Here is a 26,654-nt window from a genome sequence, read left to right on the forward strand (position 1 = left end):
CCTGAGCCCATGGTTGCAGCTTTGGTGTCAACCCACCTCCTACAGGCCCTTCCCCTTTGCCCCACGTCCTTCTCCAGAAACGGGTTCCTCGTAATCACTGTGAGATGAAGTCCCGGCGCACTTCATTCTGAGGTGCTTCCAGCTCTAGTTGTCTTGCAATATGTCTTTTGAATTCTCAGCTGCTGTTTCCAAGGGCACTGATTATGGATCCAAGCCAAGTGAAATCCTTGACCCCTTCGCTCTTTTCTCCCTTTTTCTCCTGCTGTTGTGTACTGGTCCAGTTGTGAGGATTTTAATTTTCTTTATGTTCAAGTGTAGCCCAGACCGATTTGCCCAAGACCATCTAGCATTCTTTGTGAATGCTGCCAGGCACAGGTCAGCCTTGTACTGCCCAAGCTGAAGGACAGCACCCCCATCCCCACTGCCTGGGTCCCGCAGCTCGCCTGGGCACTGGACGAGCCGCCTGTGCCCTCCCGTGACGGACCGTCTCCCCACACTCACCATCCTGGAGTTGTCGTTTCCCACCTCCAACGTTGCTCAGCAGGCCAGCAAGTCCTATCCATTCTTGAGGGGCCTCTACCCTAATTAGCCCCCTGCCCTTCCCATTCTAGAGCCTTCTCACAGTGGGCTCTAGTCTCCCCAGTATACCACCTGAGTCTACCTGGTCCCATTTCAACCCCAGGGGCCACACTGGTCCCTTTGAGCCTCCACACTGCTCATTAACCCTTGCCAAGGGTCAAATGATGGCGAAGAACTGGAGCTCTGGAGCCAGGCTGCCTGATTTCAAATCCTGGCTTCGTGTCTTACCGAACTTCCAACAAGGGAGTTTGACCTCTCGGTGCCTCGTTTTCCTTATCTTTCAAATGCAGAGAAGGATATATTTCATTGATTCTTTTTTTTTCTTCTTTTTTACAAAAGTTTATGCTTAAATGTACAGCAGGCTCCAAGACAGCAAACACTTCATTCTAACTGTAAGTGACAACAGCTATCACAGCTGGGAATACAGGTGTTTTCAGAGGAATGGACTCAAGGGTCATCATTGCCCCAGTCACCCAGAACAGCTTACTTTTTGCCCGATTTCTTGATTTCGCCTACGGCCAGGGGGGTCCTTCCCGGAAGCCTTTGCTTTCAGCTCCTGGGGTTTCTTCTGCTCTTCTTCCTGTTTCTACTTGAAAGCCTCCTCTTCCTCATCCATTTCCTTGGTCTGCTTCTTGGGTTATTTTCAGGGGCTGCTGCTTGCCGCCTTCACGGCCCAACATGGCCCTGTCTGCTTCCTCTGCTTCTTCTTAACCTTTTAACAGCTCTGACACCGAATGTCCTCTTACGATTGGAGGTATGTTGTGTTCATCTGTGGCATTTCCCCTTGGTAACACGGCAAAGAAGGATATGTGTGACCATCCACAAGATCTGGAACTCGAGGACATGCAATCCCACTTCCCTCACAGGATGGTTGTGAGGTTCAAATGCATGTTCATATAAAGGGCTTGGGACAGTGCCCAACATATAATGGGCATTCATTACATATTAACTATTGCTTGCCTAAACTTCTGCCGAGATCCTCCTCTCCTATAGAACGTAGGCCTGCCTTTCTCACCTGACAGCCCAGGCTCCCCCACAAGCTGCTCTGCCCTGATCCTCAGGCCACCCGCCCACTGCTGGGGAGCAGACTCCAGCCCACAGCGAGCTGATGTCACTGCTCTTAGGGGGTTGCAGCCGGTAAACCTGTGAGAGGACACAGCCTCATCTGTCTCCCTCAGAGTGGTTAGCGGGGTTGATCTTGCAGACAACAGCGTACACTTGAACTCACTGCAGCCCAGGGTTCCTTGATCCTCCGGCCAGATCGCCCCAAACCCTGACCTAAAGAGAATCTCCAGAGGCGCCTCAGATCCCATCTGTCCTAAAGGTAGCCCTCTCCTCAGCCCCACCTCCCTTCTGTGACCTCCCAAAGGCGTGAGAACCTCTGAGCTGTCAAAGCCTGGCTCATGGACATTGTCCGCGTCCACTCTGCCTGGAACGCCCACATGTCTGCCTCTGCAGTGCTTCTGGGTATCGGCTCCACTCATCCCTGGAGACTCACCTCTCACTTCTGCCCCTTCACCCCACCCCTTAGAGTCACACTGAATCACTAGTATTTGCCTAACCAGGATTTTTTTTTTCTGCCAAGGGCCATTCGGATATCTATAACATCCATCAAGGGCCGCATTGGTCCAACATTCAATTAGCACACCCCTGATGTAATGGCTGGGACTGCTGCTCTTTGGTGAGGCAAATGGTGTTGGCTGGCATTGATGATCTCACAGGCCTGATACAGCCCTTGGCTGGATGCCCCCTCCCCTTCTCACCCTCCCGCGCCCCCCCCCCAGCCTGCAGCTTTCTCATGCCTCTTCCCTTTGCCTGGGTTCCAACTCGGAGCCCTGAGGCAGGGAGTCCCACCTCTGACAGCTCTCCAAGTGTGCGCCTATAAATCAGGTGGGGGTGTTTCTTTCCATATCGAGACCATGACCCAGGGCTGGTCTGTGGTTTCTTATTTGGGTTTCCTGAGTGCCTGGCACATGGTAGACACCAGGAAGCAGCCCAGCAAGTGCCAACCCTTTCCGTGAACACTTGTGATCTGCATTCCCCACAAAAGCGCTGAGCATGTCTGATGGAGCTGGGGGCTATTCTACCTCCACGTCAAGCCAATCCCCAGGCCATGCAGGGCTCACTGAACCTTTGTGACCAGTTCCATGGCCTGTGCCCTCCCCAAGGGAGGCTGCTGTGCTGCGGTTTCATTTTTTAAATCATTTTATTGGGGGCTTGAACAGTTCTTATCACCATCCATCCATTGTGTCAAGCACATTTGCACATATGTTGCCATAATCATTTAAAAAACATTTCTTTCTACTTGAGCCCTTGGTATCAGCTCATCCCCCCCTCCCCACGAGCCCTTGGTAATTTATAAATTATTTTTTTTATGTCTTCAACCAACCGCTGTCTCCCTTCACTCACTTTTCTGTTGTCCATCCCCTGGGAGGGGGTATATGTAGATCCCTGTGGTTAGTTCCCCCTTTCTCCCCCAGTGTACTATGATTTTTAAAACGTTGCCCTCATTTTCCTTTTGGACACTTCTCCCCCGGAGAACTCAGGCCCATGTCCCTTCCTTTGAACCTGGACTCTGACGTGTCGACAAGGTGTGGTGGTGATGGGAACAAAGAAGCTTCCGTGTGAGCATGGGCCTTCGCCAGTGCCCCTGCACAGTAGGGCCGACCTGTTGCCATCACGTTGACTCTGGCTCATAGTGGCCCTACAGAACAGCCTGGGACCTGTCCCCTGTGAGTCTCCAAGGCTGTACATCTTCTAGGAAGCTTCATGGTCGCCAGCATGTTCATGTTCATCTCGGTTACTTGTAGGCACGATGTCTTCTCTCCGTGTCTGATTTCTCTTGCTAACAGATCCAAAGCAAGCGGGCTTGACGATGTTCTGTTGTGAGCTATAAGATCTTTTTTTTTTTTTTTTTTTTTAGCTATAAGATCTTTACTGGTTAATTTTTGGAAGTAGATCACCAAACCTTTATTTCGAATCTGTCTTGGTCTGGAAGTTTCTGCTGAAGCCTAACCAGCCCGGGTGCCCATGGTCGCTAGCATTTGCAGTCCTAGTGACAGATAGAGCTCCGGTATCACAGCCATCCGTGGGCTACCACCGACAGCTGACGGTGGCGGCTAAGGTTACTGCGTACTTATCACATGAATCGGGTCCTGACAGCATGGTGGGCCCAGCAAGGTCCAGGCAAGATAAAGTCCTTGCCTCCTTGGCACTTAAAGCAAGTATAGCAAGAAAGCAGGCCGATGAGATCTAACAGTTCTAACAGTGATGAGTGAAATGACAGGGAAGCACTTGATTCTTGGGGAGCAGAGCAAAAGGCTTAGCCGATCAGAAAGGCTTCTCGGCCTTAACCAGGCCAGTCAGAGGCAGTCCATCTTGGGATAGGAAAGTTTCAAGTCAAGTGAACTGCTGGGCAAAGGCTCAGAAGAGCCAGGCCATTGAGGTGTTTTCGCTTCTTTAGTGCCTGGGTTAAGCACTGGACAACCAACAACTTTTGTTGAAAGTCTGGCTCTTCTCATCTACCCTGAGGTGCTGCAGCAGGAGGACCTGGCGATCTGCTTTTGAAAAGTCAGTCTTGACAACCCGGCCAAGTGGAGCTCGACTTTGTACACAAGGGGTCCTCATGCATTGAAAAGGACTTAACAGCAACTCACAGCGTACACACGGGGAGGTAGAAGAGTCCAGTGATCTCAGGGATCAGGCCAGGAGAAGAGAAGCTAAGGAGGCTCCGATCGGGTCGGAGAGGACAGAGCTCAGCACAGAGATGCTCCCCACCCTGTGCCATTGCCCCCTCCCCGCCAGACCCAAGGCAGGGTGGTGGAGCAGGCAGCTGGGTGTCCTCTGCTTTCCCGCCTGGTTCTCTGCCCTGTGGGGGAAGATTTGGCCCCTGTTCCTATAAATGTGATCATCTTTCTCGAAAGCAGAGCCTGCAGGGTAGGGCGGAGGCTGAGGAAACAAATGACGTGGGCAGTGCCCAGTAGAGGCTTCCAGACCTCAGTGATGTCAAGGCTGTTCTTGTCTCGGACCCTCTACACCTCACCCTTCTTGGCAGAGAGGGCCAACCCCCAAAGGAATGAGAAGTGGCCTTGAATACACTGGGTTTGTTTTCCAAACCAACGAGATGAAAGGGAGACTGAGCCTCTGCCTCTAGTTTCCTGCTAGGCCAGGGTAGAGCGGATCAGGCCTCCAGTCTATATGCTGCCCTGGCCTCAGCCTCCCCTCCAGCCTCCAGCCAAAGCAGGCCAGCCTCTCTCTCCTGACTGGATGGGCAGAATCTCTTCACCACGCCTATGGCTTCTGCTCTCTCGCCCTTCCCCAGCCTCTGACTCCATCGGGTTCCTTCTGTGACTCCTTTCTTTAAACCCCCTTGCAGAGCCCTCAGGTAAGGGGCAAGCTCCTTCCTGGGCTCTGTGAAGCTCTGTAGACTGAAACCCCATCAGGACTGAGCTGGTGTCTGCTTGTTCCCCGGGGTCCCCAGAACCTGGCGCTGGAAAGATGCCGTAAAGTCTAGCCTTGTTGGGAGAGATCAACCACACCACTATATTAATTACTAAAGTTTTTATTCAACAGCTGGACCAACAGTAGGCTAGCGCCTGGAAAACCTCTTGATTCAAAACAAGGAAATTCCAAACTTTTCATAGTTCACCAGAGGGGGCTGGCTCAAAGGGAGGGATAGTCCAGCCATTACATTCTTATCAGGTTGGCTGGAGAGCGGGGCTGCGGGGAACAGCACAGCTGCAGGAGCTCATTCAAGGTCTTTCAAGATAGAGTACATTTCTGGCTAATTGGGTAGGCAGGGTTTGGAGACCTCTCGGAAGAGCTCAGCTCTTGTTGGGAGCACCAAGAGTGGGAAGAGAAGAAGAGGGGCTAACTGCTAGCAGGGCCTCAAGGCAGTTTGAACCAAGACAGAGTCCCTTATGTTAAGCTAAGTGACGACAGCCTGGCCTCTGCCAACCTCTCTGGCTGAATCAGCCCTCATTTCTCTCCTATATATTTATTTGTTCATGCACCTCCCATCGATCACCACCTTCAGTGAACGTAAGGAGACAGTAGACTTTCAGAGGAAAATGAGGTTTCACAGGCAGTATACACATAGAAGTTCATGAAGCCCTTCGCTTCTTGTCAGTTCTCTGGCTGTCCAGCAGACCAGCTCATCATAGAGTAAACTGCTCCCCCCAGGGGGATATATTGTGAAATATTGTGAGCTCCACAGGGCAGGGGCTGGGCCAGTCTTGGTTAAACTTGTGTTTTTATCATTCCCTCCGCCCCTAATTCAACAGTTCCTTTCTTCCTCCCTCCCTCCCTCCCTCCCTCCCTTCCTCCCTCCCTCCCTCCCTCCCTTCCTCCCTCCCTCCCTCCCTTCCTTCCTCCCTCCCTCCCTCCCTCCCTTCCTCCCTCCCTTCCTCCCTCCCTTCCTCCCTCCCTTCCTTCCTTCCTTCCTCCCTCCCTCCCTTCCTCCCTTCCTCCCTTCCTTCCTTCCTTCCTTTCCCCAACAGTTTTCAGGTGTACAATCCCATGATTTTGATTACCTTCTTCCTGTTGGGTAGCCATTCTTACTCTGCATTCCTTTGTCCGTCGTCAGCATCAACTGGTTGCCTCCTCAGGCTCTCGTCTAATCTTTTGAGTTGCTGTTGTCAATCTGACCCCACTAGACAGTTCATAAAAGGCAATGATGCTCAAGGCAGATTGTCTTGAATTACTAGTGAAGCTAAACTATTATTAGGTGCTGAGACGACTTCAGGGGATGTTTTTAGTTTAGGTTTAAAGCTGGCCTCTGGGGAATAGTTTCAGGAGTTCATCCATCCTCCATGACTCCAAGAATTCTTGACTCCATGGGAATTCGAAACTCTATTTCCTATGTCTCCTCTTTTGGTCAGGAGTCTTGTATGGAATCTTCAAAATGTTCAGTAATGGTAGCTGAGCGCCACCTAATTCTTCCAATCTTGTGGCAAAGGAGATGGTTGTTGATGGAAGCAGTGACCACATAGTACATCTCCTCCTCCTCCTGCTCCTCCTCCTCTTCCTTTTCCTCCTCCTCTTTCTCCTCCTCTTCCTCTTCCTCCTCCTCCTTCTCCTCCCTCCTCTCCTCCTCTAGGTGTTGATTCAGGCAAACAGAGACCTATTGTTGTGTCTTGGAAGCCTATTTGCAAGCTTTTAAGAACCCACAGGAGGGGTCCTCAAACTTTTTAAATAAGGGGCCAGTCACTGTCCCTCAGACCCATTGGAGGGCCAGACTATAGTTATATATATATATATATACACACACACAAACGAATTCCTATGAACACTGCACATATTTTATTTTGAAGTAAAAAACAAAATGGGCCAAAAACGCCCGGCGGGTCAGATAAATGTCCTCGGAGGGCCGCATGTGGCCCCATACACTACATAACAAACTAAGAGGGAGGACAGAGGCCCTAAACAAGTGATTAGGCTGATAACTGGGATATCGCATGAAACCATGACACTAAACCTACAAACCAAGAAGCCAAGTCTGTGAGGTTGTTGGGTTGTCTACAAGCAGCCCCAGTCGCTATTTGTTTGTTTGCAGGTGTGGTAAATGTATCTGTCACACTACTTTCGCCCAGTCACAAGAATTTTTTTCAGATCTATAATTTGGTGACACTACCTCTCGCTGTCATCGAGTTGATGCCAACTCATAGTGACTCTATGGAACAAGGTAGAAGTGCCCCCTGTAGGTTTCCGTTCATGGGAGTAAAGACTCATCTTTCTCCTGAGGAGCGGCTGGTGTTTTCAAACTGCTAACCTTGCAGTTCACAGTCCAACTCACAACTGCTGGGCCACCAAAGGGCTTGTCGACAGCAGTTACAATCATCAGCCGTGCACTTCCCCCTGAATCAGTGAGATTTCTTGATCACCATCAACCCTGCCGCCCCCCCCTTTCCTTCCCTCTCATCCCTGGTAACCACTCATAAACTGCAGTTTCTATGCATTTACTTTTTCTTATCTTTTTATATAGGTGAAGTTGTACACTGTTTGCCCTTTTCTGGCTGGTTTGTTCATCTAGAATAATGTCTTCAAGCTCCCTCCATACCGTAGCCCCTATCAAGACTTCCTTTCTCCTACTGGCTGAGATGGAGTCATGGTTTGTAGAAACCACATTTGTGTTTGTCCACTCATCTGGCGATGGGCATTGAGGTTGTTTCCGCCTTTTGGAGATTGTGAGTAGCGTTGCTATGGACATTGGTGTACAAGTCTCTGTCTGAACCTCGGCTTCAAGTCTTGGATACATACCTTGGCGTGGAATTGCTAGCTGTCACATTTTGTATTCCCACCACATCCTTGATATTTTTCCCCTGTTTTGTTTTGTTTTTAGGCTCTTTTGTCTTTAAAAATATTAGCCACCCTGGTGAGAGTGAAAGGGCATCTTCGTTACAGTTTGGATTCCCATCTCTCTGATGGCTAACGGGCCTGAGCAGCTTTTCATGAGTTTGGGGCCATTTGAATGTCCAGTCAAGTCTTTTGTATGTTTTGTGATTGAGCCATTTGTCTTTTTGTTTGTCAAAGGTTTATCTATTTTTGGTTATTAGATTCTTGTCAGATGTCTCGTTTCCAAAGATATTCTCTGCTTCAGTAGCTTGTCATTTCACTTTTTAGGGGGTAAAACCTTTTGATGAACAAGTTTCTAATTTTTGTGAGGTCTCATTTATGCCTGTTGCCTTTTGCTGTTTGTGTTTCTGTTATTTGATGAGATACTCTATTTGTCCCCTCCCTCCATTACTAGGCTTTATTAGGGAAGTTAAAAGGCTACTCCAAGTCCGGATCAACAGATAGTAAAGATACAGTTATTGGGCCTCTCCTCAGCCAGCAGCCAAGTGTCTCTCTGGTCCTCAGCTTCTCAGACACACGGACCCTGGGCCTCTGCCTGGAAGGACCAGGAAACCAACCGTTGCTCTGCCTCCAGCTACCAGCCGAACAACCAGCCGAACGACCAGCCGAACGACCAGCCGAACGACCAGCCGAACGACCAGCCGAACGACCAGTCAAACGACCAGCCGAACGACCAGCCAAACGACCAGTCAAACTACCAGCCAAACTAAACGACCAGCCAAACTCACTGCCTGTCGGGTTGATTCTGACTCGTAGCAACAGTTCCCTGATCTCGGTACTGCTTCTGTCATCAACTCACGCTCTCCTTGTCTCAGACGCCGCGCTCAGCTGGGCTGCTTTGCTCTGTCCCCTATCCCCTCCTGGTGGTGGCCGCAGACTCTGGTGCCTCTGGTCTCAGCCTCCACCACTTCAGACAGAGATCTTGAAGGTGCTCCCCACCCCCACCCCTGACGCACCACTAATCCATTGTTGACAGTAGACCTGACAGCATTGTCTGCATCTGTTCTCCTACAAAGTTTACGGCTTTACAGGACCATCAATATGCTGCTTTCCAGAGAAACACCTTCGACACAAAGACAAAAATAGACTAAAATCAAAGGATGGAAAGAATCTATCACGCTCCCCTGTTTCCCCCCAAATAAGACAGTGTCTTATATTAATTTTTGCTCCCAAAGATGCGTTAGGTCTCATTTTCAGGGGATGTCTTATTTTTCCAAGAAGAAGAATACAATACGCATTCATTGTTGAACAACAAAAAAGGAAATTTATTACCTGTATACGGTACGGTAGTAGTTGTCATCACAAACTAGCATAACCAGACAAACTGTGAATCCTACAGTATCAAGAATTTCTTGTTACTACCATTATTTCCATGTACAACAACCTGTGGTACATTTACTCATTTATTCAATGACAGTCATGTCATCATCTTCTGGAACATCATCATAACCATCCAAACCCTTATTTTCGGAGGGATGCCTTATATTTCAGCGAGAGGCAAAACTGTAAGTAGGTCTTATTTTCAGGGATGTCTTACTTCCGAGGAAGCAGGGTAACGGCAATCACAAAGAGCAGGAATGGCAATGTTCATTTCTTTCTTTCTTTTTGGAGGTCAGTTTTCTTTAGTGCTCTGGGCAAGGGGTGCTCAGGAGCTCTTGGTGGGGTGAGTCCACTTCCTCTTCACCATCACGGGCTTCTGGCTGCGTAGGATGGCCCTGGCTCTGTGGATGGCGGCCATGAGTAGGTGGGGGTTGTACTCGTTCTTGAGGATCATGTACCTGATGCTGCTGAGTATGGCCCAGGCGTTCTTGTTCACGGTGGTCCACATGTAGGAGGTGACCCGCTTCTGCTGGCCTGACCTCTGCTTTAGGACAACCACCACCCCTTTGCCATTGGCAGTGGCTCAACTCCCACGGTCTTGCAGTGAATTAGCCCGCTGTAGCAGAATTGTGGGCTTTCAGGGTATTGGCCTCTGTGCTGTATGTCCGCTTGTTCCTCTTGATCAGGATACTCGAGCACTTCCGCACGACCATCCATTGCAGGTGCACAGGCCTGGCAGCAGCTCCTCTCCCTGCAGTGGCGGGAGATGGAACGAGCAATATTAATTTCTGATAAAATAAACCTTAAGGCCAAATCCAGCATAAGAGACAAGAACTCAAAACCAAACTTACTGCTATTGAGTCTATCCTGGGCTCATAGTGACCCTATAGGACAGGGTAGAACTGCCCCCTGTAAGTTTCTGAGACTGTAACTCTTTACAGGAGTAGAAAGCCCTGTTTTTTTTCCTGAGGAGGAGCTGGTGCTTTCTCCCAAGGAGTGACTGGTAAATTCAAACTGCTGACCTTATGGTTCACAGTCCAACAAGTAACCACTGTGCCCCCAGAGCCCCTTCAGAGACAAACAAGGGCATTGTATACTGAAGAAAGGGTCCGCTGAACCAGAGGATAGAATCATAATAAACACATATTTACCCAATGAAAATCTCAAAATACATTCAACAATAATTGATGAGAGAAACATATAACTGTATAATAATGGTGGGTCTTAAATACACCTCCAGTATCTCCCTCTCCTCCAGTCCCCTTCCCTCCTTCCCTCTCTCTCTCCTCTCCTCTCCTCCATCTGCACTGTGCATGGACCTGGCTGGTGAGATCATGGCCGACCAGGAGGAGAGCATGCTACTATGAAATGTGTGACTGCTTTATTTTACCTTCTCTTCTATCTCTCTTATTCTCTATGACTTTATAATCTTTATATATCATGACCATACAATTGTGCCTACCGGATCCGTGATAGTGTGAGGGGCTGGTCCCCCACACTTAATAAAGACAGTCAACCAACTTGAGCTCTTAGACATATACAGAGCAGTCCACTGAACAGCAATGCAACATACATTCTTTATTCAGTGCACATGGAGCAGTCTCCAGAATAGACCACATGTTAGGCCACAGAGGTAGCCTCAGAAAGTGAAATAGTGAAAGATTACAAAACATATTCTCAGATCACAATGCTACAAGTTTAGATATTAGCAATAGGACGATCCGGGGAAAAATAAAATACGTGGAAATTGAATAGCATCCTATTTTAAAACTATTGAATAATATTGTTGATGTTGTTAGGTGTCCTTGAGCCAGTTCCAACTCATAGTGACCCTCTACTGGGCTCACAGAGACCACAGAACCATGCTGTGATGAGGCTACTGCCAGTGCTGGAACATTCTGTGTGTTTACCCAGATATCAGCTCACTTCCCTCGAGTGGATGCAACTCACAGTCACCCTACATGGATCCTCGGGTAGAACTTCCCCTGTGAGTTTCTGAGACTGTCACTCTTTGCGAGAGTAGAAAGTCCCATCTTTCTCCCAAGGAACAGCTGCCGGTTTCAAACTGCTGACCTTGCAGTTAGCAGCCCAACATATAACCTCTTGGCCACCAGACAAAGAGGCATTTTTCCTCCAAGGGGCTCTGGGGACAGCAGGCAGCTGCTTGGGTTCATACCTTCTTCCTTGAGACCAGAAGGAAACAGACCAGGTCTCTAAGACTGCAGTTAACTGTCTGGGATTTACAGTAAGAAGAGAGAGCATGCCCTTTTCCAGAGCTGTAGGCTGTAGGCCCGAACCTGAGGTCATCAGAGGCTGCCTGTCTGGAGAGGCTCTTATAACCAAATGAAGCCAGGGATTATCTGTGATGGGGAAAGGTGCCCTGAGGCATGGCAGCAGTCCTGGCTCACCAAAAACAGATGCCTGTTCAGTCTGAAGCCAGGGTGGGGCTGGGAGTCACTCAGAAGTACCCCTCCCTTCAGACCTCCCAAATGGGCCACCCTGGGAAACGTCTGCTAAAGTTGGTTTTTTTTCTTTCTGCCCATAACACGGAGAGGGCAATTGTTTCCAGCTTAGGCTCAGTCTCTGCGGGAAGCTGCCTTCCTGCCCAGTACCCACCCCTCATGGATCCTCGGGTTCTATTACAAAGGAGTCCCCTGCCTTGCCCAGCCTGTTTCCATTTATTAAGAGAATATGATGACACACTGGTCCTCGTTAGACGGCAAGGGATTGTGGTGTCCAGTTCAGCTCCACATTCTCAGGACCTAGGAATGGCCTCCGCTGAGGAGGAGGAGGGAACCCAGAGTCTAAGGCCCTGCAGAACTTCCAAGTCCAAGATACAATTGGGGGTGGGGGGCGGCTCTACAACAGACCTAGTTGTCTCAGAGGTGACGCAATCCATCGGGTCGAACTGCTCCGGTGGGGTTTGCCAGGGCTGATGGTTGGGCTGCGATCCTGGCGGTCTGCAGTTGAGAAAACACCAGCTGGCCCAGGCTTTCAACTCCTGTCCACAGTGACAGTCTTGGAAACCCACAAGGGGCTCGCTGGATGGCAGTGACTTTGTTTGGATGGATTGGAAGTGGGTCACCAAGAGCCCTTCCAAACTCCTTAGGTGGAATGGAACTTCTGAACTTTGTGTATAGATGCCAGGGGCTTCCAAAAGTTCATGGGGTGGGGGGAGAATGGGAAGATAACGAATCCCCCCCACTACCAAACTATGGGAAGCCCCTTCCTATAGCTCAAGTAGAGCTAGTGGACGAGGGATTGGGGGAGCGGGACCTGGCAGGGGAGGAGTTTTCGGAGCGAAGTCCAAGGTGAGCAAGGCTCTTGCGAGAAGGCGCCCAGAGGGAAGAAAGGGCCAGCAGAGCGGAGGCGGGTGGGGGCGATTTCTCCTACGCTGGGAACCAGTCGCCTGCAGTGGGGGAGGGTCCGTTAGTCACCCACCCCGAGTCCCCCACGGGGGCAGGGGGCCGCCACGCCTGCGGCCCGGCCCGTCGCCAGGTCCCGCCCCCAGCGGCCGCCCGCCCCGCCCTCCCTGGGATTTACTCAGGGCAGCGGGGCAGCTCCGCAGCTGCCGTTTCCGCCTTCGCCAGGTGAGGGTCCCAGCGCCGCTCCACGCCGGGGGCAGGCCGGCCAAGCAGCCGTCGCTCGGGACGCGTCCACGGGGGCTGGGCCTTCTGGATCCCCCTTCTCTCCTGGAGTCCTTTCCAGCACCGTGGTCCAGGATCTCCAGGGACCAATGCTCCCACCCCTCGCACGCTGATTCCTGCCTGGCTGCGGCTGCCGGTAAGAGCCCCTACCTTCTGTTCTTGCTCTCATGGAACCAAAGTGGGGGTGGGGGGAATGGAGGAGAGGTCCAGGTGTATCTAAGTGTGTGTCCCGGGGCAGCCAGTACGGGAAAGCCTAGAGCCGTATTTATCAAAGGTTGGTGGAACTGCCTTGCAGTCAGGTTACAGGGGTGACTCAGGTGTGCGGGCAGGGCTCTGTGTACCTGGAGCTGAGCTCAGGTGGGTGTGGATGGGACTGTGCACCTGGCAACTACCACGGGTGGTTCTTTGGGCAATGCCTGAGCGCAGGGCAGGCCTACACTTCGCCGCCCATCACAAACGCCTGCTGGGATTTCCAGCTCGGCCCTGGTTGACGCTGGCTAAAAGGCAGTGTACCTGGGCCTCTCTGTGGTCAGAGTGCCTGCTTAGCCCAGGTGTGTGTGAACGCTGTCCCTTGTCGTCTTATGTATTTCTGTGGGCCCGATCATCTCAGGTGTGGGCAGCAGTGAACTTTCATGTCTCAAGCACAGGTGGTGTACAAGAGGGGTGTGGCAGTAAAGCCAGGCGTGTTGGTTGCTGTCAGCGTCCTGGTGCGTCTCAGCCTTGAGGGCTGCATCTCTAGTTACTGTATCAACATGGTTGATACAGTAAAAGCTGTGAAGGTCAGACCCTGTGCAAGGCAGAACCTGTCAGAAAAGGAAAACTCAAAGATGATATTTTCCTCTAAGAGAGTCATCGAAAAATGAGGACGGTGAAAAAGGTGGAGCCCTACCTAAACACCGAAAAGTTGTGAGTCCTGAAAAAACAAAGCAGTCCCACACTCACAAGTTTCTCCACAGCTGTGTGTCTCCTTAGGAGCCCTGGTGATGAGCATAGTGGTTACGAGTTGGGCTCCTAACTACCAGATCAACAGTTCAAAGCCACCTGCAGCTCCTCGGGAGAAAGACAGGCTTTCTACTCCCACAAATAGTTACTGTTTTAGACACTCTCAGGGCAGGTCTACCTTGTACTGTCGGGTCGCTGTGAATCGGCATCCACTCACTGGCAGTGAGTTAGGTTTGGTATGTCTCCTTACACGGATGTGGCAGAGTATCATGTCTCCCGTGTATGTGCACGGCTGAGAGGGAGTATGGTTAGCCTACCTGAATATCTCCCAGTGTCTGTACCGAAAGAGGACTGCAGAAAGTCCGGGGGGAATGGAATGAAAAAGTACTGGCATTTTCCCAGCAACTTTTGGAAGCCCCCTCATATGTTGTGGTAGGACCAAAAGGGCTCACGGATGCGGAGGGTGGGGCGTGGCTCAGGTGTATCCAAGCAAATGTGAATCTGGGTCACTCGGGTGTAAAAGGGCAGTCATAGGGGTTACAGAAGTAGCTCGCCATGTCCTCTCAGGAAATGGGGTGGGCTGGGGACAGCATAGCTTGACTCTGTAGTACAGGCAAGCAAACCCAAAGCCCCTTGCCTCTAGTTGATCCCAACTCATGGTGACCCGTGCGTGTCAGAGTAGGACTGTGCTCATAAGGTTTCCAATGAGGGGCTGATCCCAAGGGCTCAAGGAGAAAGAAGATGTCTGGAAAACAATGAGAGTGACATATGCACAAATGTGCTTGACACAATGGATGGATGGATTGTGATAAGAGCTATACAAGCCCCCAATAAAATGGTTGAAAAAATAAGTAACAACAACAAAAAAGGTTCCCAGTGGCTGACTTTTCAGAAGTAGATCACCAGGCCTTTCTTCCGCGGATGCAGATCTTCAACAACTGTCCAGCTGGTCCTGGTCACTCAGCCATTTGCACCACCCAGGGCGTGTACTCAAGTTCCAGGTGTGAGGAGAGCGGTTTCTTACCTGTGGTGGTGAGGAGGGAGTTCTCTGGGGAAGGGGCCTTGTGTGTATGAATGGTAGGGTTCTGGCTGTTTCTGATAATGTCCCTCCTGCTGTACTCAAGTGGGGTTTGAGTGAGACACTCTCTCTGGCAGGGTCCCTTCCCCAGACATGCTCCCAGAGCAGAGTTCTCTGTGGCTGCTCCAGCTGCTCAGGGGCATCCAGCTGGCCCAGTTTTACCGACCCATTCTTGAAGAACTGAATGTCACTCTGCCAGAACACTTTGACTTTGTAAGGCCCCAGGACCTGGACAGCATTGGAATGGGCCGCCCTGGTGAGAACCTCCCACCTTTGAAGTCCTTGGCCTCCTCCTCCCCAAACAACTCCGCACCCCTCCCCAACACCCCCACCTCTAGCCTTCTTCTGGCCTGCACATTCTTCAGCACCCTGGTCCCCAATCCCAGTCCTCTGATTCTGGTCTCTTCCAGCCCAGCGCAGACTGGCTGAAGCTCTAAAGAAGAACCGTTCTGGGCTCAAGTCCAAGAACTGGGTCTACAAGGTGTGTCTGGTGGGGAGAAGGTGGGGTCACTTACAGGGCCTGTGGGCAGGGTGGAGCTGAGTATGGGGGGCGGTGTCTTCCTCTGGGCATACTCTGATTTCTCCCTCCTTTTTTAGATCCTTGGGGGGTTTGTCCCTGAGCAGGAGACTACTCCACCCTCAAAGAGCCCTTTGTACCCTACTGAACCTGAGGGAGGCCTCAAGTGTCTGATCCCGGAGGGTGCTGTGTGCAGAGGGGAGCTGCTGGGCTCCGGCTGCTTTGGTGTGGTGCATCGAGGGCTGTGGATGCTGTCGGGTGGCAAGAGTGTGAGTGCCCAGGGAGCCCCTGGCCAGGCGTCCCAGGCAGTCTCTTCCCTGCGCCCGCCCCTCCCCATAGCCGTTCCTTAACATGCCTGTTGGTCTCCTCTCCCCAGGTCCCAGTTGCTGTCAAGTCCCTCCGGGTGGGTGCGGGAGGACCCATGGGAGACCAGCTGGGGGACTTCCTACGAGAGGTGTCAGTCATGATGAACTTGGAACACCCCCACGTGCTGCGCCTGCACGGACTCGTCCTGGGCCAGCCCCTGCAGATGGTGGGTAAAGCCAACCTGCTCCCCCGGGTTCCCCAACAGCTTGGCGCTGGTGGCGCGTCACCGGAGGCTGGGTGGCACACTGGGAACGGCTCCCACAGTGCTGTGCTCCCGCAGGTCATGGAGCTGGCACCGCTGGGCTCCCTGCACGCGCGCCTCACAGCCCCGGCGCCTGCACCCCCGCTGCCCGTGTCCCTGCTCTGCCTCTTTCTGCGGCAGCTGGCAGGGGCCATGGCCTACCTGGCAGCCCTCGGGCTGGTACACCGAGACCTCGCCACGCGCAACCTGTTGATGGCCACGCCGCGCACCATCAAGGTGGCGGATTTCGGGCTGGTGCGGCCGCTGGGCGGTGCCCGGGGGCGCTACGTCATGGGCGGGCCACGCCCCATCCCCTATGCCTGGTGAGGGGCGGGGAGGTGGGTGGAGCCGGGTGGATGGGCGGGGCCGAAGGGCATATACTGTGGGCTTGGCTTGGGAGGCTGGGACCAGAAGGGTTAGGGCCGACTTGGGGAGCACCGCAGGCGTGCTCAGCGGGCCGTGGGAACCCTAAGGGGCTCTTCCTATCTCAGGCCCTTCAATATCGTTTCCACAGGTGTGCCCCAGAAAGTCTGCGCCAAGGGGCCTTCTCTTCCGCCTCGGACGTATGGATGTTTGGGGTGACACTGTGGGAGATGTTCTCTGGGGGTGAGGAGCCCTGGGCAGGCCTCCCCCCCTACCTCATCCTGCATCGCCTAGAGAAGGACTGTGCCCGGCTGCCCAGGCCCCCGATCTGCTCCCGGGCCCTCTACACCCTAGCCCTGCGCTGCTGGGCCCCCTACCCTGTTGACCGGCCTAGCTTTACCCACCTGGAGAGTCTGCTCCAAGAGGTGGGGACCCCTCCTTCCCCAAACACAGCCTCCCTTCCCTTTCCTTCGTCCCCAGGGTTGGGTTCCACGTACAGGACCCACGCATTGACCGCTGTGCTGGCCTCTGAACAAAACCCCTTGGGGCCCTAGCTGTGGGGAGCACAGAGGATGAGAAGGTCACCGTGGGAGGGGGAAGTATGAGTGGCCAGGCTTCAAGAGCAGGGCTGTGCCACGGAGGGATCTGTGTGGCTCTTAACCAGCAGCAAGCATCTCCCCGCACTTGATCTGTGTCAGATGCGATACTGAGCACTTCAGGTGCATCTCATTTAATCCTCTTGTCAACCCAGTGGGGTCACTGTCATCAGTTCAGTTTTACAGATGGGCCCATGGAGGCACGGTCAGTTGAAATGACTTGCCTAGAGTTCCCTTGGTCCCCCTCCGAATGGACAGGTTTCTCTTTGACCCCTGGGCTGTGCCTAGCTTGGCATAGCCCCGTGCCTTCCTCCCCCATTGGACTAAACTCTGGAGGGGCAGAGGCCCAACACACAGGACACACCAGGCAAGGCTTTGATTGGCAGCCACACACACCAGGGAGGGTTCCTTTCCTCTGTGCTATCCACATGCCCCTTCCAACTGGACTACAAGTCAGTCCCCTTCCTTCCTGTCTCTGCAGGCCTGGCCTCCTGAGGGACACTGTGTGAGGGCTGTCACGGAGCCAGGTGCCCTGAGGATGGAGCTTGGTGACCCTGTCACCATCATCGAGGGCAGGTGAGCTTCGTTCCCTCAGGGCATCTGCCCGGCTCCTTTGAATTATGATCCGTCTGTCCCACTGTTTCCCACCGTGGGTGATAACGCCCCCTGCAGGTGGCTGCCACAATCCAGGAAGCTGCAAAAGCAGATACCTACACTTTATCCTGGAGGATGGGCTACTGTACAAACAGTTTTCACTGGACACGGGTTGGGGGAACACGCAGTAATTTTTTTTTCCTGAAAAGGAAGCAGTGGGCCAAATAAGTTTGGGAATCTTTTGTTCCGCCCTGGGCCCTGAGGAAATTGTCACAACCCTGGCCTCTGCCGAAACCACGGGTGGCCTGAACAGGTTTTTGTGTTATTGAGAAAAAGACTCTCCCATCCACCCCCCCCTGCTGTACAGCTCCATAGCCCCCAGCTTGGGAAAGGGAGGGTGGTAACCTGTTCCCACTCTTCCCTCATAAGCCTCTCTTTCCACAGCCCGGACTCCCCCACCTGGAAAGGCCAGAATGGAAAAACGTTCAAAGTGGGCAGCTTCCCCGCCTCAGCAGTTACATTGGCAGACCCTCCAGCCGCCAGCCCAGTGCACAGAGGCCCCAAAGCACGGGGCCAGCGACACCGGGGCAGCGCCGACGGGTGAGGGGCCGAGCTGGGTCGGAGGGCCCAAGTCTAGCAACTCCTCCTGGAGGGAGGCCTGGGGAGGAATCCAGAGGTGAGGCTGTACTGGCCTCCCCAATCGAGCTTCTGGCCTGGATTTTGGTCTCCTTGGCAGGCCAGAGAGGGTACACTGGGTCATTCTCCCACAGGGACAGAGCCAAGGTCAAGCTTCAGGATCTACCTCCAGCACGGGGCCAGAGAAGGAACATGCCCCTGCCTAGGATGAGAGGTGGGTACGCAGCAGGACCGGCCACCAGGTCGGAGATAAGTACGAGTCTCTACTCCTGCCCCGAAGCACTGGCCTCCGCATAGATGCTTTCCCCAAAGTCTGCCTGCTGACTTCCTGGCTCTGCTCCGGGGCAGCAGTTCTCCACCTTCCTCACGCCATGACCCTTTCATACAGGTCCTCATGTCGTGGTGACCTCCAACCATAAAATTGTTTTCGTTGCTACGTCATCACTGTCATTTTGCTTCTGTTATGAATCTGGCGACCCCACAAAGGGGTCACGACCCACAGGTTGAGAACCACTGCTTTTAGGTCTTTCTTCAGGCACAAAGACCCCCTGCTCAAAGCATTGCCCGCTCTCAGGGCTCGGTAGGGGTGGGGTATCCCCTCCTTGCTGAGTCTATTCTGCTCCTGTTGTTGGCCTGCCGGACACACGGACCCCCCTTTAAAACACCAGGTGGCTCATCTGTGCTTGCTGGCAGAGCCATCCAGCTGGGCTTGGCGGGCTGGCAGGACAGGACCCTGAGGACGGCAGGGCTGGGCTTCTGGGGTCCCTTCTCACATGGCCCCTTTCTCAACTCTGCAGTCCTGTCCAAGAGCTTGGAGTCAGTCCTGTCCCTGGGCCCTCACCCCACAGGAGGTGGCTCGAGTCCCCCTGAACTTCGACATGTCAGAACTGGGCCAGAGGGACCCCCAGCCCTGCCACCCCGCCCACCCTTGGCATCCAGCTCTTCCTCTCAGTCCAGATTGTCCCCCAGCATGCGGCCAACCTGGCCCCAAAGAGAACCCCTCCACAGTCACGCCAGGGGAGCAGCTGGAGCCAACAAAGCTGTGGGGCCCTCTGGAGGCCACCTGCTGGACCCCGAGTTGCAAAGGAGGATGGTAGAGGTGAGACCTGCCTGGAGGGGCCCCATATCCAGAAGGCACTGTGGGACTAGAGTGGGGCCCTGAGGTGGCTTTCTCTCCCGAAGGTGGAGCTCAGTGTGCACGGAGTCACCCACCAGGAGTGCCGGGATGCACTGATAACCACAGGGGGAGATGTGGCCTCTGCCATCCAGAACCTCAAGGTAGAGCCAGCTCTTCTCAGCAACTTCCTCCCCTGCCCCTGCCCCAGGGCAGCCAGCTCAGCCTGCCTACTCTCCTGGCCCCACAGGTAGATCAGCTATTCCACCTGAGCAGCCGCTCCAGGGCTGACTGCCGCCACATCCTGGAGCATTACCACTGGGACCTCTCAGCCGCCAGCCGCTACGTCCTGGCACGGCCCTGAGCGCTGCCCCTTGGGAAAGGACACGGGCACGTAACACCTGGGACCTTTGGCACCTGGCCCTGTGGGGCTAAGTGGGGCATGCGCCTGGCAGAGGCAGACTGCCACTGTGGGAAGATTCGGTACAGGCAGGTACAGGAGTCTAGGGTTGCCACTGGCCAGTGCCTCCTCGCTCCCCTGCCCCTGGACCTCTGAGGGCTCGGGTCCCTGGCTGGGCCAGAGCAGGTGTAGTCCACGCTGCCTACAACACTGCCAACTGAGGAGTTGGAGGAACAGAGCTGCTACACGCCATTCAGAGCGGCTGGGGCCGCATGGTCATGGGAACAGCCATCCTGGTGGACAGACGAGGCCCTGTTGACTTGGGTCACGTGGCCCCGACTGCCTTGGCTTTTCAGGAAAGGCGTGGTGGTGGAAGCCTGCTGCTCTGGGCTCGAGGGTAGTTGGTCCTGGTGCCGTGTCTTATGGGACGGGCCGGCAGCCCATCATGTTTGCTTGTGTCTCTGCACAGACCGTCTCCCACGCCCCTCCCCCCAGGACATACAGTTTCCAATGTTCAAAACATTATAAAGTTTATATGGATATATAACATACAAAGATGCAGCCTCCTTCCGGGCGAGGGAAGGAAGAGGTGGTTAAATAAGACACAGGAAGCTGCACAAGCACCAGCTGTGGGCAGGGCCCAACCCACCCCCACAGCTGTTCATGGGGGAAGGGAGTCCCCTCAAAGTGCTGTCCTCTGGAGCAGGCTGAACTGATTGGCTAAGCTCATGCAGGGAGGGGCGGTCCCGCCTGCTAGTCTTTGGTGCGGTTCACCAGGTCCTCCAAGCCAGAACACCCCAAAGTCCTGGCTCCCAAAGGCCTCTTGAGGAACAGAGGCCCCGGAAGGGGAGGGGATGGAGGGCGGGCGTGGTAAAAGCTATGCAGTGGTGGAGGGGAGCAGAGGAAGGGCTCTTGTACACACCCTTCTGCGGAGGCCACAGGTGAAGGAGGCCAGAGAGGCAGGGCAGGGATAGCGCACTGCACGTGGCCCCCAGCCTCTCCGTGGAGGACAGAAGTGGACCAGCCAGAGCCCGTGACCATCGAATTCTGTCAGTGATGGTCTCCCCCAGTGAAGCAGCCTCTAGCTGGTGATGGCGGCGGGCCCAGAACCGCCTCGCTTCTCAAAGAACATGTAGTCCTGTGGGGAGGATATACTGTTAGCAGGACAGCCAGCTGAGCTCAGCCACCACAAGCCAGGTTCCTACACCAAGTCCCCACCAACTGCCCTGCAGGAGGCCAGGAAGGGCACAGAGCTCCAAGTTTGAAGCAAAGGGTAGAGAGAGAGTGTGTGTGGGGGTGTGCAGCCACTCACAATAAGGAATGTGGCTCCCAGTAGCACAGCCTTGACCTTCACGTCCAGATCCATCGGGAACTGGAGGCCAAAGTCATCTGCATCCGTGAGGGCCTCCCGGAGCAGGCCGCCCCACTGCTTGCTGATGCGGCCCACACTGCGAGACTCATCACGGGTCTTCACCTGCCAGGAGGGGAATGGGGGTCAGGCGGAGGAGACCCAGCTGGGGAGGAGGGGATCACTCCCACCTGTCCCCACGCTCAGGACCCTGGTACCATCGAGTGCTCTCACTCGTAACATTAGGTCTTTGGCAGACGAAACATCGAGAAAAACATTTTAAAAGTACCTTCCAGGCCCTCAGAAAACCAAACCCACTGCCATCCAGTGGATTCTGACTCATGGTGACTCTACAGGCAAAAGTAGAACTGTAACTCTTTATGGGAGTAGAATGTTTCATCTCTCTCCCTAGGAGCAGCTGGTGGTTTCAAACTGCTGACCTTGTGGTGAACAGCGCAATACAGAATCACTACACCAACCCCCAAAACCTACAAACTCACTGCTATCAAGCCAATGCTGTCTCATAGCGACTCCCTATGAGCTTCTGAGTCTGCAAACAGAAGTTTACAGGAGTAGAAAGTCTAGTCTTTCACCTGAAGAGCTGCTGGTGGTTTTGAACTACCAACCATATGGGTCACAGCCCAAATCACTAGACCAAGTACTCCAAAAAGCCAACTTCATTGCCATGGAGTCAGTGCTGACTCATTGCCACCCTGATAGGACAGGGTAGAACAGCCTTGTGAGTTTCTGCGACTCTTGTTCAGGGGAGCAGAAATCCTCGTCTTTCTCCCAAGGAGCAGCTGGGGCTTTTGACCTACTGACCTTGTGGATCGCACCTGAACGTGCAACCACTACCCCTCCAGGTACAGTGATTCTCCCCAACCTTGGATTTCCATGATGACTGGAAACCAGGGTGGCAGGTGTGTGCAAAACGGACATTCCAACTGGAGTCTGTTGCTCTCCAAAAGTTGTAGGAGCCATGGCTGAGCATCAGTGGTGGGAGAGAGGGAAACAGGATATAGTCTGATTCCCTCCGTGGATGGCTGGTTGCTAGGACTGCTTCGGTTTCCAGTGTCCCTGCCACTTGCCGGTGGTGCCGCGCATGTCCTTCACCAAGGAGCCTGCCCAAGAGGGCAAGACTGCTGCAATGCTGGCTGCGCTCCACCAGTCCCCCAGGCCCTGGGAGGAGGGCTGCTTCCACCTTCCCACCCAAAACCACACCAGTTGCCACTGGGCTGGAGCTGACGCATGAAGAGAGCGGTGGGAAGCGCAGAACGGTGGCTCCATTAGGTTTCCAGTGGCCGAGATTTTGGAAGCAGATCACTAGATCTTTCTTCCAAGGCACTTCTAGGTGGACTCCAATCTTTAGCCTCTCTATTAGCAGCGGAATATATTTATTTATCACTTACACCACGCAGGGACTCTGTGTCCGCCCCAGAGGTAGACCCAACGTTTCTCCAATTTGAAAACCAAGTGGGGTCCCTACCCAGCATTGCATGTAAACTGCAGCTAGAGGGGATTCAAACCATCTCTTAGGAGAGATGAGAGGGGGCAGCAGTGAATTGGTCCCTGAGGCCTATAATTTCCTCTCCAAGCCCAGCAGCAAGAAGCCCCGCCAGTGTGGCTGGAATTCACAAAGACACTAGGGGCCCTTTCCTCTGCTTATCTCCCAGGGATTGGATCTAAAGTAGAAGTTCCTTTGACGTCCTTTGTCCTCTTCCTCCACTGTCCTATAGATCCGGCGCACTTGGTGCAGCCCAGCCCCAGGTTGGGCGGGGCCTGTCTATTCCAGGCAGTCAGTCCAGTGGTGCCAAGGGTGTAATCTCAACTATGAGCCATTCATGATTACGTAAAAAGACGGGCCCTGTAAGACTCCAAAGTTGCCACCTTCCCAGCCAACGCTCACCCAGTTCCCATTACCGAACCCTTCCAGGCGACTCAATGTTTCAAAGTGGGCGGGGTAGCTCACCTGAAGCTTTAGAAAGCCGGCTTCATTGTACCTGCTGCCTCTCCCTTACCTGTCGAGGTAATGAGCTCTTAAAGAACTCAAGGGTCTGCTGGATGTCTTTCCCTTCCAGAACTCAAACAAAGTGCTTCCCAGGTCTCACCACTTGGGCACTCTAAGCTCCAGGTCGGTAACACGAATGCATAGTGGGAAGGATGTCATCCAGATTCTAGGACTTCTGGTTAACCTTTGAGGTGAGTGCTTGCCACTAGACCTTGGCTCAGGGAATTATGTGCAGCAGTAACACGGGCCCAGCCTACCTCAAACTCAGCCACCTTCCCCCTAGAGGCACGCTGCCCTTGATGTTCCTCTACAACACAGAGCTGTGGGTACCAATCGGCTTCCGTTCTTAAGATGAAACCCTCGTTGCCATGTCTGTGGAAGACCATGGAGCCATTCATTTCCAGATGGAGGCTGTAGGAATGGCAGTGCCTTTGGATGGAGGAGCCATCCTGACTCATGGGGGATGCCATTTTGGGTCACGGAGGTAGCCATCTTGGTTTGCCCTGCTTACTACCTCGAAGTTGGTGTCTGTGCCACAGCCACAGGTCCAGCAGGGCCCCACCACTCGCAGGACAGTCTGGCGATCGGCATCCTGGATGGAGAACTTGGGGATGAAGGGATGCCAGGTCTGTAGTACATGGCCAATGGTGGTGCCGGGTGGAGCCTGCACTTCCATCTGGGGCAGGAGACACACAGGGCCACTCACTGTCAAGTCAGAGTTCCCTGGTCCAAGCTACCACTCTGGCCCTGGTTCTATCCCTTCCACCCAGCCTTCCCCTTAGCCCTCCCATCCCCACAAACCCTCTATGCACAATGGAACCACACCCAGTCCCTGCCCATCACAACCCAGCCACCTACCCCAGCCCCTCCTTGGCCCCACCCCTACCCGCCCACCTCTTGGAGGCCGCAGGGGCAGCAGCTGCAGCCACAATGGAGTGGGCGGAGCAGGCGCAGCACTTCTCGGTCCCCAGGGTCCACCAGGCGGACACGCAGCGGGCGGCGGGCGCCACAGCAGAGGCGGGCGCAACAGTTGCTCTCCTCGGCCGCCTGGCCCAGAGGCTGCCCAGCCCCTGAGCGGAGTTCATACCGGTTGCAGGCTTCCCAGCCTAGGAGCGCTGCCAGGGAGACAGGAGTCTCACTAAGGCTCCAGTGCCAATATTGGCATGTCCCTAGCGCCCACCAGACCAGCCCGCATCACGGGGCCCAAGCTCCTTTGCTGTTGGCCTCCACTCACCTTCCACTCTCTCAACCTTCTGGTGAATCAAGATCTGGTCAATCTAAAATGAGCACAGGGGCCGCCCCCAACGTCAGCTGGTTGGCCTGGACAACCGGCTCCCTGTCACCCCTGCCTCTGGATCACTTACCTGCACCAGGAATTCAAGTCCAGAAGGCACCCCAGGCAGTGGCAAGAAGTGTGCCGGAGGCCCTGGGGCCACAGGGCCGGGCGAGGGGAAGAGCGCAAAGCCTGGTGCGGGGTTGGGCACCTGAGTGGGCACGGGTACGGGCACTTGGGCGGGCACTGGCGCCTGCCCCGGCCCAGGATGCAGCGTTGGCTCCGGGTATGCGGTGGTCACAGGATAGGGAGGTGGAGGCGAAGGGGCGTAGCCTTTGGGGGGCAAGTAGCCTGTGGAAACAGAGGTCAAGATTAGGGGGCAAAGGTCCGCGGTCCCATTGCCTCGACGTCCATGCCAGGCCAGGAGGCTGCAGAGTTAACTTGGTGGGAAAGATGGGGCGGGGGAGCGGGCTGTCGGCTTCCCGGGAGGAAGGGAGGGGCCCACAAAGCCAGTCCGTTCACATTCCCGGAGGATGTATTCAACGCCCGGCCCCCAGATGTGTGGTGTGTGTGTGTGGGGGGGGGGGGGGGGGGATAACGGAGACCTCCAGCCTGTGCCCACTTACCTGCCATGGGTCAGGGCCGGGGCTCCCGGGGATGTCGGTGTCGGGGCCGCTTCGCTTTAGAAGCGGAGGTCGGCTTGGAGATAGGCAGACAGACACACAGACAGACACAAAGCCCGACAGGCAAACGCGGAGCGGTAGCCGAGCCCGCCGGCCCAGGGTCCCGTGGGCGGCGCCTCTGACTCGAGGAGAAACCGAAAGCGTCAGCGGGCGGGGCGAGGTACCTGGGACCCTGGATTCCCTCAGGGGCCCCAGAACCGCCCCCTCCCTTTGTTCTCCCATGCTCCGCGGAGGCGGCCCGGCCGGACGGCAGGACACGGAGGGGCCCGCAGTCAGACCACCGGCCTGACCCCGAGAGAGGCCTCCCGGGTCCCTTCAAGCCCCATGCTCACCTGAACCCCCCAGAATTACCTAGGTGCCAGGCACTCCGGGGCAACTAAGAGCTGGGGGAGGCGGGCCCAGGATTTGACTCCGCCCCTCGACCCGTCCACGCCCCACCCCTGCTGGCAAGGGGGCGCCCCTGCGCGGAGAAGAGGCGGCGCTCCTCCGTCGGGGCGCAGGCCCGGGACCGCGCGCTCCCAGGCCCTGCGGGCGTCCCCGCCTCTTCCGCTCCGATTGCGGCTGCGGAGAGGAATTTCCTGGGGACGGGGCACCGCGGACCCCCAGCCCCGCGACCCCCGCCAGCCCAGAGCGCCCTGCCCCTCTGGTGGGCACGAGGACCGCCCGCGCTGCGCTCCCGGGCCTGGCCATGTGGAACCAACCCCGGCTCCTCCTTCCTCCCCAGTCGGTCAGCGCCTCCCTGACGCAGCGGAACGGGCTCCATACCCCCACTCCAGCTTCTGGGACAGGTTCCAGCCCCCTTTCTTGGGCCCAGGGGGCTACCTTGCTGTCGCCTTTCCGGACTCAGCGGTGACCCACATAGACACCTTGCAATTGGCCCTTACTGGTGCTCCCAGCAGAGTGGGTGACAGACAGGCTGCCAAACCGCGTGCACAGTGAGCGTGCGTGGGACCAGAGGCTGAGGACCAGAAGGGGAAGCCAGGTCAGAGAAGGCTTCCTCCCGGAGGAGTCACTTGGACAGGGTCCTAAACCCAGTTGTCAGAGGGCCAGAGCGATAGTGTATCAAGATAGTGTATCAAGAAAAGTCATAAAGGATCAGAAGGAGATAGGAGAGAAGACAAGAAAGAAGTCAGACACATTTTATGGGAGCATGCTCACCCCAGCTCTTCTCCATGGCCCATGTGGAACTGGAGAAGAAAGACACCCTGTACTATCTTAGGCATATTCAGTCGTTGTTGTCACAAGGTGAGTCCGGGCTACATCAAGGTCCCTGAGCTCACAGGTGAGGAAACCTAATACCTGCATTGAGGGGAGATTAAAGAGGGGCTGGCTGGGTGTCACGCTGGAAGATAGAGTGAAAGGCTGTCTGCTTCTGTAGTTAGAGCTCAGGCTACACGGCAATCGGCCGTGTGCTTGTAAGCGGTAACTTTAAGGTAGCACTGTTATGGGAGGATCTAGATTCATTATGAGACTGTGATTGGGACTCACCTCCAACTCACGAGGGTGAAGGCCTCCCTCCACCCCAGAAACCCAACCTGCCAGGCGTCTTCATGTATGAGACTAAAGGATGCACCATAAACACTCTGCCTGTTCTCT

The 26,654-nt window shown here is 54.6% G+C and overlaps 2 protein-coding genes and 1 pseudogene across 9 annotated transcripts; 1 reads left to right on the forward strand and 2 right to left on the reverse strand.

Annotated features, from left to right (window-relative positions):
* Positions 1 to 9,494: 9,494 nt before the first annotated feature.
* Positions 9,495 to 14,398, reverse strand: LOC142458581 (large ribosomal subunit protein eL28 pseudogene; annotated as a pseudogene).
* Positions 14,399 to 15,012: 614 nt separating this feature from the next.
* On the forward strand, positions 15,013 to 19,710 carry TNK1 (tyrosine kinase non receptor 1). Of its 2 annotated transcripts, none has more exons than XM_075559112.1 (12): positions 15,013 to 15,175; positions 15,330 to 15,400; positions 15,517 to 15,705; positions 15,813 to 15,968; positions 16,083 to 16,366; positions 16,558 to 16,831; positions 17,484 to 17,578; positions 18,026 to 18,196; positions 18,367 to 18,446; positions 19,030 to 19,331; positions 19,415 to 19,510; positions 19,597 to 19,710. In XM_075559112.1, exons 1-12 carry the CDS (start codon positions 15,013 to 15,015, stop codon positions 19,708 to 19,710), a joined length of 1,995 nt encoding a protein of 664 aa, XP_075415227.1. The 2 variants fall into 2 exon arrangements, with proteins under 2 accessions (XP_075415227.1, XP_075415229.1); XM_075559114.1 differs by having other exon boundaries at positions 18,041 to 18,196.
* Positions 19,711 to 20,259: 549 nt separating this feature from the next.
* Positions 20,260 to 26,021, reverse strand: PLSCR3 (phospholipid scramblase 3). 7 transcript variants are annotated; one of them, XM_075560834.1, is made up of 8 exons: positions 25,881 to 26,021; positions 25,002 to 25,180; positions 24,467 to 24,726; positions 24,337 to 24,379; positions 23,997 to 24,217; positions 23,617 to 23,778; positions 21,059 to 21,220; positions 20,260 to 20,884 (listed from the first exon to the last, which is right to left on the reverse strand). In XM_075560834.1, the coding sequence occupies exons 2-8, from the start codon at positions 25,006 to 25,008 to the stop codon at positions 20,828 to 20,830; spliced, it is 912 nt and encodes a 303-aa protein (XP_075416949.1). In that variant the 5' UTR covers positions 25,009 to 25,180; positions 25,881 to 26,021; the 3' UTR covers positions 20,260 to 20,827. The 7 variants fall into 7 exon arrangements, with proteins under 7 accessions (XP_075416949.1, XP_075416953.1, XP_075416951.1 ...); XM_075560838.1 differs by having other exon boundaries at positions 25,002 to 25,176; positions 25,881 to 25,992; XM_075560836.1 differs by lacking the exon at positions 25,881 to 26,021 and adding an exon at positions 25,410 to 25,559 and having other exon boundaries at positions 25,002 to 25,176.
* Between the last annotated feature and the right edge of the window lie 633 nt (positions 26,022 to 26,654).

This window comes from Tenrec ecaudatus, chromosome 10 (genome assembly GCF_050624435.1).
Source record: "Tenrec ecaudatus isolate mTenEca1 chromosome 10, mTenEca1.hap1, whole genome shotgun sequence".
Classification (NCBI taxonomy): Eukaryota; Metazoa; Chordata; class Mammalia; order Afrosoricida; family Tenrecidae; genus Tenrec; species Tenrec ecaudatus.

Bases quoted from the DNA above. Each gene is read 5' to 3' on its own strand.
- PLSCR3 (XM_075560834.1), bottom strand. The intron at 24,218-24,336 runs GTGAGTGGAGGC...TCTCCCTGGCAG, and splicing joins GAAGGTTGAGAGAGTGGAAG to CGCTCCTAGGCTGGGAAGCC. The intron at 23,779-23,996 runs GTGGGCGGGTAG...CTCCTGCCCCAG, and splicing joins GCCCCTGCGGCCTCCAAGAG to ATGGAAGTGCAGGCTCCACC.
- TNK1 (XM_075559112.1), top strand. From the start codon at position 15,013: ATGCTCCCAGAGCAGAGTTCTCTGTGGCTGCTCCAGCTGCTCAGGGGC. The intron at 15,706-15,812 runs GTGAGTGCCCAG...TCCTCTCCCCAG, and splicing joins TGCTGTCGGGTGGCAAGAGT to GTCCCAGTTGCTGTCAAGTC. The intron at 19,332-19,414 runs GTGAGACCTGCC...TCTCTCCCGAAG, and splicing joins TGCAAAGGAGGATGGTAGAG to GTGGAGCTCAGTGTGCACGG.